At 40.3% G+C, this 14,109-nt stretch overlaps 1 protein-coding gene across 5 annotated transcripts in view; it reads left to right on the forward strand.

Moving 5' to 3' along the window:
* CEP192 (centrosomal protein 192) overlaps positions 1–14,109 on the forward strand; it is a 223,014-nt gene that overhangs the window by 126,816 nt on the left and 82,089 nt on the right. For 4 of the 5 annotated variants that reach the window (XM_075826454.1, XM_075826456.1, XM_075826458.1 and 1 more), the window contains 6 exons: positions 875–1,004; positions 3,987–4,108; positions 6,298–7,219; positions 9,092–9,200; positions 12,275–12,440; positions 13,314–14,100. In XM_075826454.1, coding sequence (XP_075682569.1) covers positions 875–1,004; positions 3,987–4,108; positions 6,298–7,219; positions 9,092–9,200; positions 12,275–12,440; positions 13,314–14,100 — 2,236 coding nt within the window. The remainder of the gene's footprint in view (positions 1–874; positions 1,005–3,986; positions 4,109–6,297; positions 7,220–9,091; positions 9,201–12,274; positions 12,441–13,313; positions 14,101–14,109) is intronic. The other variant, XM_075826457.1, reaches the window with a different exon arrangement.

The following is a 14,109-nucleotide window of genomic DNA, read 5'->3' on the forward strand; positions in this document are numbered from 1 at the left end:
GGGCTCATTCAATAATTGCCTTCCCTGCATGAGCATGCTTCAATCCGCTCAGCACCACCTCCTCTACCTGCTCTATTTTCAGGCATAGTTTTTTTTTTTTTTTTTTATTAAGCGCTGCTGAAAAACCATCACTGTGTGAACTACAACGATGAGAACAATAGGAGGCAAATCAGAATCCGCTTGTAAACACCCCCCCCCCTTCCCCCCAAAAAAGTATGAGCAACCCCTTACATGCTATTTGTTTTGTATGGAGCTGTAGTAGCGGTACCTTCGGCCTCCCACCGAGCCTCCGTATGCCACAGATTTCACACCACAGCTAGCCATCAGACTCCTCATTTAGAGGTATCCCCCCCCCCCCAGAAGCTTAAATAGGCTCTGTCACCAGATTATAAGTGCCCTATCTCCTACATAATCGGATGGGCACTGTAATGTAGATAACAGTGGTTCTTATTTTGAAAAACGATCATTTTTTGAGCAAGTTATGAACAATTTTAGATTTATGCTAATTTGTTTCTTAATGCCCAATTGGGCAGTTTTTTAACTTTGGCCAGTGTCATACATTTCTCTTTACAATGCCCACTTGGTCAAAAGTTAAACGCCCAGTTTGCGCATTAAGAAACGAATTTGCATAAATCTAAAATTGTTCATAACTTGCTCAAAAATGATCGTTTTTCAAAATAAAAACCACTGTTATCTACATTACCGCGCCGATCAGATTATGTAGGAGATAGGGCACTTATAATGTGGTGACAGAGCCTCTTTAACTCGAAGGTTGCCTTGGTACTTCACGTGTAACCATGCGTATGTAACCATGCTGTATTAGAAGTTAATGATGATGTTTTTTTTAAAAATTTAAATCTTTCACTTTGCATAGCCTTCTTTTGGTTATCATATAATTTCACCGGAGAAGCAAGAACCTATTGTATTATTGAGGAAATCAGATATTTCAGAAAACTCAGAACACGAAGATACCATAAAGTTTTGTGATGACACCTTAACTCCAGGTTTGCTATGTTGATTTTATCTTCTATATTTTTGCTTAATTATTGTCCCTTCAAACATGTCTTAATTTTCTAAACAGATTTTGCTGTGAATCCGCACGTGTTAGTTCTCAATCACAGTGTTTAGTGGGTACTTCGGGAAATCTCCCAACGTACATGCATAGTGTGTCCATAGGGCTCAGTTAGCTGACGAAGACCATAAGCGTGATCTTTTTGCCTCTGTTGAGTTGGTATACTTGAGTATACTTTATTTTTTTTGAAGGTTGGAATAGCAGAGTAGACTACGCTATTCATTCCTGTGTATTGGACAGTGATGTTAGGGGTTTTTAACTATGGAGTCTCCGGCCAGAGCATCAAATTCACTCGGGCCTGGGACTCCAGGACTGGAGAATTCCCTGACGTAGTCATATATGGAAAGTGATGTCAGGTCCTTCCCCGACTAGCGCGTTGCTGGCATTGAAAAGCTTTTGACATCACTGTTCATATATTGACGGTGTCGTCAAGGGCTTTCCCAGAACCGGTGTCACCGGCCAGAGCGCTTTCCACACTCTGGGGACTCTGGTATTGTAGCTCCTGACATCACTGTCATATACTGTCCATATATGGACCGTGACGTCCGGATCTTCCTTGGGCACAAAGCTTCAGGTAGCTCTCTGCCCAGGGGCGGGGGGGAAGATGGCCGATGTAGCCCACTGTATGCCTATACAATTGGATATGTCGGAGTTATACTTCTAATGTAAGGAAAAAAGTGATGTAAATGAGGCCTGACTTTGAATTTGCTGCGGATCTGAACTTCTGCATAACGTTGTAAAATCTGTCCTCCTTTTGGTTTTAAAAACCTTATTCCCTAGTATTGTAATTTTTTTTTTGTTACATTTTTTATTAAAGGTTTCCTAAAGGACAAAAATTAAAGGGGCATTCTGGTTGTAACAAGTTATCACCTTTTCCCTGGTTAAGTGGTAACTACTAGATTGGTGGGGGTCTGAACGTACGGAAACCCACCAATTACCCGAATGTGTGTCCCATGCCCCTGTACAGTGAGACCGCTTGCTGAAAGGAGTTAAATGGGTCGGAATATACCTTTTACTTATCTAATTGCTATTGTAAATTACTTAGACACCATGCCGTCATGTGAATCACGCCATCATAGCATAACATAAATCCTAAAATATACAGAAGAACAATAAATTAAGCAGTATGTATCGGTTATGAAATAGATTTTTAAACACAAATTAAAACAACAAGGTTAGGCATACCAAAGCCATGTCCACATCCTTCGAGAGCAAGCTGGGAATTTTTATAGATTTTCAAGGTGACTCGTGCATTCAAAATCCACAAAACATATCTTAACTGTATACTTTCTCTATACTACAAGGGAGGTGCACAGCTATATTACCCTCCCCCACCACCACTCCTACCCCTGCTGTGCCCGAGCAGGAGTAAAAGAATATAGTTTTGGTAAGCACAGCCAAGGCAACCGTGTGAGTGCAGGGAAAGCTGCTTTCTCTCTGCACACTGAAAGAACGGTTAACAGTTTTTGCAGTTTTTTTTGGTTTTTTTTCTTCCAGTGGATAGGGAAAATAATTGCCGATTTTAGAAATACTCTCTTAATGGCAGTCACTTAGTTTTTAACCCGGTCACGAAGGGGCTTTAGGCTAGGCCGCCGCCTTTTCACGGCGGCCCAGTCTAAGCCCTGCACAGGTGTCCTGTGCAGGCTGGAGCCGGGGCTCAGCTCCTGCTCCAACGCCCGCGATCGAAGTTTACTTCTATCGCGGCCGTTTAATCTGTTAAATGCCGGGGTCAATAGCGACTGCGGCGTTTAACCTGTTTACAGAGGGAGTCAGCGGCCCGCAAATGCAATCGCGGCCCTCCAATGGGGTGTCATGGCAGCCGGGGGCCTGATAAAAGCCCCCAGATCTGCCCTGGGCATATACCTATTAGGATGTGCCGGAGGCATGTTCAAATAGATTGCCTGTCCGAGTTACACTGACAGGCAGTAATGCTTTGGTATACGAAGTATACCAAAGCACTATACTATGCGATCTTCAGATCGCTGCTAAAGTCCCCTAGTGGGACTAAAAAAAATAAGTAATGTGAAATAAAAATTACAGTAAAAAAATAAATCCATTTTTTTCCAGTGGTTTTATTTAGTAAAAGTCAAAAAAATAAATAAAAGTACACATATATGGTATCGCCGCGACCGTAATGACTCACAATAAAGTTAATATGTAATTTAAACCGCAAGGTGAACACCGTAAAAAAAACACGAAACACAATGGCAAAATTTTTTTTTTTTTTCCATTGCCAAAAAAGTCATAAGTTAATCAAGTCCCATGCACCCCAAAACCTTACCAATCAAAACTACGTCTTGTCCCGCAACAAAAAGCCCACAAAAAAATCACTACATTGACGGAAATATAAAAAAATTACGGCTCTTGGAAAGCGACGATGCAAGAACAAATAATTTTAGTTCAAAAGTGTTTTTATTGTGCAAAAGTCGTTTAACATAAAAAAACCTATACATATGGTATCGTCGTAATCGTACCGACCCATAGAATAAAGGTCATGTGTTATTTACGCCGCATAGTGAACGGCATCAATTTAAAATGCATAGAACAATGGCGGAATCCCAGGTTTTTTTTTCTCTCCCCCCCCCCCAAAAAGTTAATTAAAAGTTAATCAAAAAATTATATGTACCCCAAAATTGTGCTATTAAAAAGTACAACTAATCCCACAAAAAACAAGTCCTCATACAGCTATGTAGACAGAAAAATAAAAAAGTTCGAGCTCTTTGAATGCGACTATAGAAAAACGAAAAAAATAGCATGATCATTAGGGCCTAAAATAGGCTGGTCACTAAGGGGTTAATGATGTTAGTTCTGTTTTTGTTCTTTTGTTTTTTCATGGATCTATCATTTTTTTTATTTTGGTTTTTCTCGTCGACTCCACCCAAAAAGTGATTTTATATATTTCTTTGTTATCTAGAAGATCTTGGATCTTTACCAGATGATCAGAAACTATCATCATCAACAACCTTTAATGTAAGAGTGCCAGAAATTAAACCAAATATAGATCAACATGAAAAAGAGCACAAGGACAGTGCAGAGGTATATATGACCCATTTTGTAATATTTTATACCCAATAGAAATACAATTATTTCCTGTATCTTAGGATCATTGAAATTTCTATATATATATATATATATATATATATATATATATATATATATATATATATATATGTCAATATGTATGTAATGTGTTAGATGGTGGCTTTATATTTTGAAAATTCCATGAGGGTACACGGTGAGTTCTTTAAGGCAGAAGAAATTAATTGGTGCTAAGTGACAAAGAAATGTCCTAGATAATCACTTCCTGGAAAACGGACTAGTTTTAGACGTTTGACATTCTATTTTCTATGGCGTTTTTATATTCAGGAGTCCATATACTGTAATTGGGGTCCAATTCAACAGGGCACACTGTGCATTCCAAGATGCCCCATGTGCTCAGCAGCAAATTATGTGATATTATTCACAAAGTTTAGAAATAGGGTAATAACCTAAACGTATAATGTAGGTTTAGGTATAATGTCGGACAATTCAGCTGGAGATGTGTGCAGTTTATGATGAACGCTCACTGATCATACAGATAGATGATGATTGAAATCTATCAAATCCATGATGATCCTGTAGTTAATGACCAAGGTATAGCAAGATCCCGGAGTGAGCAAGGTCAAAGTGCACAATGTCCGCAATAGAGCATATCCGAGGTGGACAAAGTAAGTCCCCTTTTAGGGTAAAGATGGAAACTACCCCTTATATAAAGCCAATTTAAATGGCGTATGGTCTTCAAGGTGCTAACAGCAGGCAGAAATAATAGGCAGGAGTAGAGTCATTAATGCCACTAAAGCTGCATACGAGGCAGTATGTGGCCGAACACACAGCCTGATGTTTTAAAGTCCTATAGAAAAGCTTTTGGTAAAAATAATAGCTATACCTAGAGCATGCTGCATTCTGAAAAAACAAGCAAACACTGACCCTACAAATACGAATTAAACCTAAACACAAATCTCCGGAAAAATATCAGTTTGGCCTACATACGCAAAGTAAAATATGTCAGCAGCATTTTTTTGAAAAAAAAATACTACGAATAAACTCCCCCAAAAATGTAAGTGATTGAGATTTGAATACAACCCTAGAGACCTGGGACTAGCCGGGTGGGAATGCATACAACTTATTTGTGTATATAAAGTTAAGGTGGTCTTACATGGCATGACGATTGATCGCAACTCGTTTGGTCCTTTCACATGGAGCTATTATGGGGATGAGCGCTCGTTACTACGGTCGCTCATCCACATACATTTCTAACATGTCAGCAGCAAGTCTCCCTGTTTACACAGGGAGATGTGCTACCAACAACGATAATGTTTTTGTCATTTAAAATGATACAATCTGCCAATGAACTAGCGTTTGCTTGTTCATCGGCTTTATTGTTGCCCTGTTTCCACAGGGCAACGATAGGGACCAAGCGTTCTGTGAATGCTAGTTTGCCTGTGTAAAAGGTCCCTTTTTCCTGGATTATCTTGACCTCCAGCAGTACAATGGATTTGTCATCTAAATTGCTGTTCCAGTGAGAAAAAAAATCCTATTTGATCAGTGGGGGTCTGACACACGACATCTCGCCAATCAGCTGTTTAAAGGGGCTACTTTCCCTTATTAGTTATGCTGCTCCATACTGTCAAACACTGTGACACTGCTGTCCCTTTATACAGCTGATCAGTAGGGTTCCGACTCTTGGCACTCCCGCCGATCAGTTACTAAGGGTCACCCCGCCGATCAGCTATTTTAAGCGACTCTGGTGAGCACTACTTCCCCCTACATCCCTTACGCTAATCCGTACTGTCAAATGCCATCACACCATGTATTAGATGGTGGCCTAATTATTTTATTAGGTGCCAGCTAACGCTAAGCTACCCATGTGGTGTAAATGAGTGACCACTGACGCTTACCATGGCAATTAACAACGAAGGGTTCAACAACTGCACCCTCAGCGATCATCTGATTGGCAGGCCTGCCAGCCTTTGTTTATGTGCTGTCCAGTTGGGAAAAATCCCTTTTAAAAGGAGAATGTAGCACTCCTGACAACTGATTTTAAAATGGGAGTTCTTGTAGACCTAAATATTTGGCATTCAATTGAATTGGATTCTGTGGTTTTGTGGGATAATTGTGTACTGATAAACTGTTATTGACAAATGAACTTGAAATATAAAAGTTTTTCATGCCACTCTTTCTTGTAGGAGCAGCATTTTGGCGCAGGATACACTTCGTCACTAAAATATGACCAAACTGCTGAAGCCACATTGCTTAATATAAGCACTATTACATCGGCACTGGCAAATGCGTCTTGCAGTGCTGATCCCTCTGAGTTGGCAGCAATGATCATAGCGCTGTCAAATAAAAATAAAAAACTAAATTTGAATGAGTACTCTGAACATCCGCAATCAAAGCAGTTCTTAAATTCAGCTGGACAAAAGAGTTATCCTGAATATTTTGATATGGAAAGGTATCTTAAAGCTACAGTTAATGGTCTCCAAGACACTGAACTTGAAAGCTTTGTGAACTCTGTAAAGGATTTTACCTGGAACACGTCTGTAGGGTATAACCAGTCTCTACAAGATTCTGTTACAGGACTAGCTAATATCACAGATGTTCAAAAGCAAGACTTAAAAAAGCCAGAGTACTCTAAGGAAGTTCAAGTTGGTTGTGAAAAACTGCGGTCTATCGGCAACGTCTCTATAGATGTATTATTACAACAGGACGCCTCTTCAAGCAATCCGAGCGCTAAGAACAGATGTTCATCAGAAATATTTGAAACAAAACATGGAGTTTCCAGGAACTCTTTGATTAACACCAAAAAAGAATATGATAAGGAAAATAAAATGATGATAAATTCTGTAACTGCTGATCAACGAAACCCAAGTACTTTGGAAGTTGAGGCAAAGAGAGGCATTCGTTTATCAGATGGCAAAAGCAGTTCTAAAGAGAATAATTCTATAAAATCTTGTTTTCCAAGTAATACAAAAAAGACTAGTTCTCATCTATCAAAAGATCCAAAATTCCCACCTCGTTCAAAGGAGGCCTTTGATATACACGATGATACTTCTCAGAAGCATGTTAGTTTCCAGGCGACTTCAAGTGGAATACATCAGAAAATGGCAGGTAAATCAACACTAAAGAACTTTAATCCCACACTATTTATAACCACCTTCACGTGAGACAGAAATGCTGCAGCGAATTACAGTACCAGCTTTGTTAATGGGATTTGAACAAATTACGTCCACATTTTGTAGATCGTTTTGCGCGCAGAAATTTGTGCATGCTGCAGATTTTCAAAACCTCAGCATGCTCGTTCTGTTGCAGATGTTCACAGCAAATCTTACATTTTTCAATGTAGAAGGGATGAAATTTGCAACTAATCCGCCACATCTGTGTACCCTACTAAGCTGCATTTTAGCGCAGTATTAGGCGACTTTTATGCATTTCATCTTAACCTCTTTCCGACACCTGCCATATATGTACGGTGCTGTTGGGAAATGCCTGACGCAAAGCGCGTTGTATGACACTCACTGGAAGCGGTCACCATGTCTAATGACGTTGAGACAGAGTAAAGATAGCTGTTGTTCCTGACAGCAGGTCATCTCTACTCATTGCCCAGGGGGCCATCAGGACCACCCCCAAAACACACACATCAGCGATCGTAGCAATTTTACATAACGATATATTATCTGAAAGAAGACCCCTTACAGTGTAAAAATTCCCCACAGCCTTTACACTCATGGGCGCCATCATGCAATTTTGCATAAAAGTATAACTTTTTGTTGAACACGCATAAAAAAATAAATCATGTTTGTGGCTAAAAGTTTGACCCAAGCAGCCCCTTTGAATTCACCCTTTGAACATTATGAACTTTTATTTATAAAGGTTATTGATGGCGCTTATCCCAACATACATATATTTTCACAAAATAATCAAATCTGAAGAGACCAAAATACCTGTGATACATTAATCCAATTGACCTGATAATGAGCACAGGGTGGATAGATAAGCAACTGCTCACTTTTATTTATATAGCTCTATTCTCTTCCCTAAGGTCCTGTTCACATCAGCGTTGCCCTTCCGTTGAGGGGTTCCGTCGGAGGTTTCCGTCAGGTTAACCCCTCAACGGAAAAGAAAACGGAAACCTTCGCAGTTGACTGCGCTATTGGTTCTCTCAAAACAACGGAGCTTTGTCACAACGGTGACCGACGGAAACCATTAACAACGTTTCCGTCAGCATTGAGATCAATGGTGAGGGAAACGGAAGCTAAGGTTTCCGTTTGCCTTTCCGTTGAGGGGTTAACCTGACGGAAACCTCAGACGGTACGCCTCAACGGAACGGCAACGCTGATGTGAACAGGCCCTTAACGTGACAATTAGAGTGCCCATTTTCTGTGATTGATAAGAGGTGGTGTGAAAAGGTGAACAATGTTTCTCAGCTCTGGATGCCAGGGGAAGAAGGTTTTTGTTTTTTTAAATATTACATTTGAAAAGCGCTCTTAATTTTGAAGAATAAGAGGGCTAAACTTAAAAAAACAAAACACCCAATCCTAGACTACACCTTTTGTAGATTTGGTAACTGCTTAGGCCCCAGAGCATATACGTTTTTTTAATGCAAACGTGGACCATTGGAACCTTATACAAACTTATAGCATTACGTTTACATATGTCGTTTGAGATTAATGCTAAAAAAAAACAAAAAACGTTACGTCGTGTGTTCCTATTTTTGAAGTATTGAATAGTGTAGCAGACTAGGCTTTTCAGTACTTTAAAAAAACAGTATCGCAGCGTACACCATGACAAACATAGACCAAACAGATGCTATTTGGTCTATTTTACGTTTCAATCCTTTTTTAGCGTTTAAAAACGTATACACTCCACGTATAGCACAAACACTATGTGAATGGTGCTTGACATGTCCTGTTTTGTGTGACATTAGTACCGTAATATAATGAAACATCAATGTTTTTCTTTATTTTTGTAAATATTTTTCAGATTACGGCATGCATAGAGGGGAAGAGGAGAATTACAGTTTTAGACCGTCTACTTGCCCTTTGATTCATTCCTCTCCAAGCCAGGATTCTTTAAAGCTTTCTGAGAAAGGGTATTTGTTTTTATTCTATTTTAATTTTGGCAACTTCAACTAACTTGTTTTTGTTCAGATAATTTTGAAGCTAGTCTATATTAAAATAAGTGAAAACACTGTTTTAGTATTGTAATGTGTAACTTATTTTTTAACCTGTTCATATAGTGTGATTTTTATTCTGCACTATATAGTTCAATATGTTGTGGTCCAGTAAGTACTGTAGAGGGTTTTTTACTCTCTCTTCCCTTGTGGCATCTGTCAGCTACTCCGGAAATTGAGTTAGATAGTCCAATTATAGTTGAGGAAATAGAGGCCGCTATTCAGTCCTTGCCTTCGGGTAAAACTCGGGGACTTGATGGATTGGGGGGGCGAGTGGTATAGGGCCAATAGTGATGTTTTGGTACCGAGACTTCGGGACGTCTATTCTAGTGCTCTGAAGTTGGGTGTTTTGCCGGCATCTATGAGGGAGGCACTTATTCTGGTGGTGTTGAAGCCAGGGAAGGACCCTACTCTACCAGATTCTTACCGTCCTATTTCACTTATTAATTCTGATGCGAAGATACTAGCCAAATTTCCTTCCTAATAGATTAAAGAAGATTATATTGTCTTTTAGTTCACCCTGACCAAACTGGCTTTATGGCGGGGAAGAGTACGGACATTAACATCCATAGATTGTTCTTGAATATTGATGCGGCGAGGGGATATGTATCTCCTGGGTTCGTTCTCTCTCTGGATACATATAAGGCCTTTGACTCGGTTGAGTGGCGGTATTTATGGCTGCTCCTTGCCAGGTTAAATTTTGGTCCAAGGTTTCTGGCTCTGGTTAGTCTCCTATATGAGGGACCTTGTGCTAGGGTGAGAACGAATCTGGATGTATCGGACTCCTTTTAATTGGGCCGTGGTACCCGTCAGGGATGCCCACTGTTTGCCCTTGCGATAGAACACCTGGCAGTGGCTGTCCGCCAATCCTCTGAAATTCGTGGTATTACTAGAGGCCGCATAACGGAAAAAATCTCTGTATGCAGATGACACTTTGGTATACTTGGGCGGATGATGGTCCTTTCTTGATTTCTCTTTTTGAGATGATTGATGCATTCAGCAGCTTTTCTGGTCTAGAGCACAAGGATGAATGTTCGTTTTGATTCAGTCAGGCTTTCAGGGATGGTAATTTTACATATCCTGTCAATGTCATACAATGCATCTTCTCCGGGTTGACATTTCTATACGATACTAATGCCTTTCTGAATGTCTCTTGTTTTCTATTGATAGTATATTGGTACGTGTTTTGTACAACAAAAGTTTGGAAAATAAAGGCTTTTTAAAAAAAAAAAAAGTATTTATGTATACGGTGTTGCAGCGCTGTAACCATTAGTAGTCTTCCCTCTCTGTTACCCTGGATCGCTGTAAGGCTATATTAACGGATCAACTGTCGTGTGAACTGCCCTTTTTTTTCCACTGTTAGTTTTTCATGGTTGTTTTGCATCAGTGTGTCTAAAAATGTTAATCCGCTTTCCTGGCCGTCTGACGGTTTTCAACTGCCATTTGCCATCCTTTTTTCATGGACTTGAATAAAATTCATAATTTTTTTTTTTAGTTAGGGCTTTTTTTTTTGTCCAAGCCACCTGAAAGCACCACAGTGCCCATATAGATAGTGATGCAATCTCACTGTAGATAGTGCCACAGTTCCCACTGTAGATAGTGCCCACATAGTTGTTCACACAGTGCCCATGTAGATGGCACCACAGTGTCCCCTGTAGGTAGTGTCCATATAATGTCACAGTGCCCATGTAGATGGCGCCACCCCTCCCCTGCCGATAGCCTTACTCTCCCTGTAGATAGTGCCACTTCCCCTGTAGATAGCACCAACCCTCTCCCCCGTAAATGGCACCCCCTTCCTGTAGATAGCACAGCTATAGGTCCCTGTAGGAGCGGAATTCCTCTGGCCGGGGATTCCGCTCCTAGAGGGAGTCCCCGATGTCTCTGTCCATATATGAACTTCTATGTCAAGGGCTTACTCTGGAAGGGGATTCAGTTTTTAGAGCGTTGGCAGCACTCTGGCCGGGGATTCCGCTCCAGGAGTAACACCTAATGTCACTGTCCATATATGAATAGTGAAGCCAGGGGCGTCTCCAGTAGCGTAATCACCGGCAAGAGTGTCAGCCTGGGATTCCGCTCCTAGAGAGAGCCCCTGACGTCACTGTCGATCTGATCGGGGATTCCACTTCAGGAGAAGCCCCTGACGTCACTGTCCATATATGGATAGTGATGCCAGGGTCTTCTCCAGTGGTGGAATCCCCGATCAGATCGACAGTGACGTCAGGGGCTCTCTCTAGGAGCGGAATCCCAGGTCGGGGATTCCGCTCCTAGGGGGAGCTTAGGTGGTGCTATCTACAGGGGGTTTGTGCTTTCTACAGCGGGTTGTTTGTGGCGCTATCTACGTTGGGGGGGGTGTATTCCTGGGCCCTCAATGCCACGGCAGACGTGAGAGCAGCGCTGCTTACACTGAAGCAGCACTGCACTCATTAAACACCATTCCAGACTGCCAACGTTTATATACGTGACCACAGCACGAGGCATCGGCAATTGGAATGTATATAGCCGTATGGCAATCGTGAAGGGGCTGAAGATGATTACATGTCAATGAAAAATAATTTTTCTTTCTTGTCCTTTCCATGTTTAATAAATACTCTGTAATTCATCAATATACTTGTTCATTCCTAATGTAAAGCAATTGTTTTTTTTCAATGTAGAGATGGCAGTCAGAGTACAGCAATGCAAAATAGTAACCGCAGTAATAGTGGAGCTGCATATTTAGAGTTGGGTGAAAATGTGAAACATTGTAGAGCTAAATGGAATAAGAATGTTCCCGGGTACATGTGTGAAAACCACCTGCAACGTAAAACCAGTATTAATTGGGACTTGTTTTTTTTTTGTCAAGTTCTGTAGTTAAAAATAGCGTAGATGTAGTATAGTGCTTATATGTTTGGTAACAGGTTATTGATATTCATCATGTATTGTTATAAATATGAAATTTCTCCCACACTAATTGTAGCAGTATAGGAAAATACTTTTTTCTTTTTCTCTCCTTCTAGATCTATAAATTCTCCGCAAGAGTCTGCATCAGTTCATGGATTCTCAAATGCTGGTTTGTCCCCTGAATCATCATGTCTTTGTCCCAGCCTGAGCAGACTGACGTATGTTTCAGCCACAGAGAATACTTTGCAGAATACTACTATCCAAAGTCCTGATAAGAAAAAGGTGAGATGGTATCTGGTGATTTTCTGCGCTGCAAACTTTATTTTGATATAAAAAAGGGCAGAAACGCACTAGCATGCTCTAAAACCAGCTGCAAATCGTGTAAATAAAACTTTATACAAATCCTTTTTACTAACATAGCACGTCAGACTGTTATTATAATATATTCTAGGAACAAAAATGCAAAACAACTTGTGTCGTTTTCTGGCCCCTTGACGATTATTAAAATCAAGTTACAGTTCCAATGAATCAAAGTTTTATAATCCTTTATTCTAGATAATACACAAAGTTTGATAAGCACATTCCAGCAAAATGAAAAAAAACAAAAGTGTATACTAGTGCAAGTACGTGACTGCAAAACGATACCCAAGAAAATGGCAACCTCATTCTGCAAACGCCAATGCCACCTACAACACTATATATAAATAAATATGTATTCTACTGAATCTACTTACTATAGTGAAGTTCTTAGTGCACAATTTGATCAAAATGTGCTGCTAAGAACCTCACTATTTTAAGTAGATTCAGCAGTAATACATATTTATTTATATATAGTGTTGTAGGTGGCATTCGTGTTTGCAGAGTGCTGTCGCCTTATTCTAAATTGAGATGGTCTCATTACAGCCCATTTTTAGGCAAAAATGCACGAGTTTACCCTCTGAGACTTATTTTCTTGTCCGTATTATATCTTTGCGTGTTTTTATTTGGTAATAAAATACAATTGTTGCTATGCATAATACTACACCAATTTTCAGTATGATTTAGTCCCCACAGTATTTGGGTCTATGACCGTTTAAAAGCAATTAGAGTTCTTTTAGCTCATCTGAAATTTATGGAGCAGTTAGCCAATATTTCCTCTAACTTTTTCTTTTCTAGAGCAATAACACCATAGAGCTGAGTACTACTATAGTGAGAGCCAGCCCTACACCTTCGGAAATGCAAATGAGCCAAAACAATGCTTTGCCCTGGCAGGAAAACCTAGTTCAAAAATACACGGAAACTTCAAAAGTGAGCAAGAGTCCAACTGGATTTCGTACACTTTCGGCTTTAAACAGTGAATCAAAGACAGAAAATGGAAAGCGAACCGAACTAGGGCACCCGTCTTTAAATTATGAAGTCCAAGTTAAAGCACTTGGTTCTGGTTTATTAGGCGAGAAGTGTCTTGTAACACAGCCAGATGGTGCTTCTGCATGGCAACTCTATACTTCAAACCCGCCTCAAGGATTTTCTACAGGAAATATGCCGCAGTCCGCTTTACTGGATAAGTACAGTACACTGCAAAATATACCTGGCAGTTATCAGTGTGTTTTTACTCAAGGCATTAAACCAGTTGTGCCAGCCAGCGATCCAAGACTCTTTAATGTGCCTTCTCTTTCCACCACTCCATTTGCACAACAATATCTACCAAGTGTTCATCCAGGTCACCACTTTCCAGTTGGAAGTCATGCAGGGTATCCAGGTTCTGCTCTACAAGGTCAAAACACCTATGACCCAATGACTAGTGTTTCACTGACTGCAAATGTTGCTTCGGGCATTCTTTCCACAATTTCAATAGGTCACGCTTCTGGAAATCAAAGCAATAGTCATCATGTCCATTTGGTTGACTCTCAGACTGGCCCTGCTGGACTCTCTCAGTGGGCTACAAGAATGTCATCTGGTTTTGGTAAATATA

Source organism: Rhinoderma darwinii, chromosome 5 (assembly GCF_050947455.1).
Source record: "Rhinoderma darwinii isolate aRhiDar2 chromosome 5, aRhiDar2.hap1, whole genome shotgun sequence".
In the NCBI taxonomy this organism is placed as follows: Eukaryota; Metazoa; Chordata; class Amphibia; order Anura; family Rhinodermatidae; genus Rhinoderma; species Rhinoderma darwinii.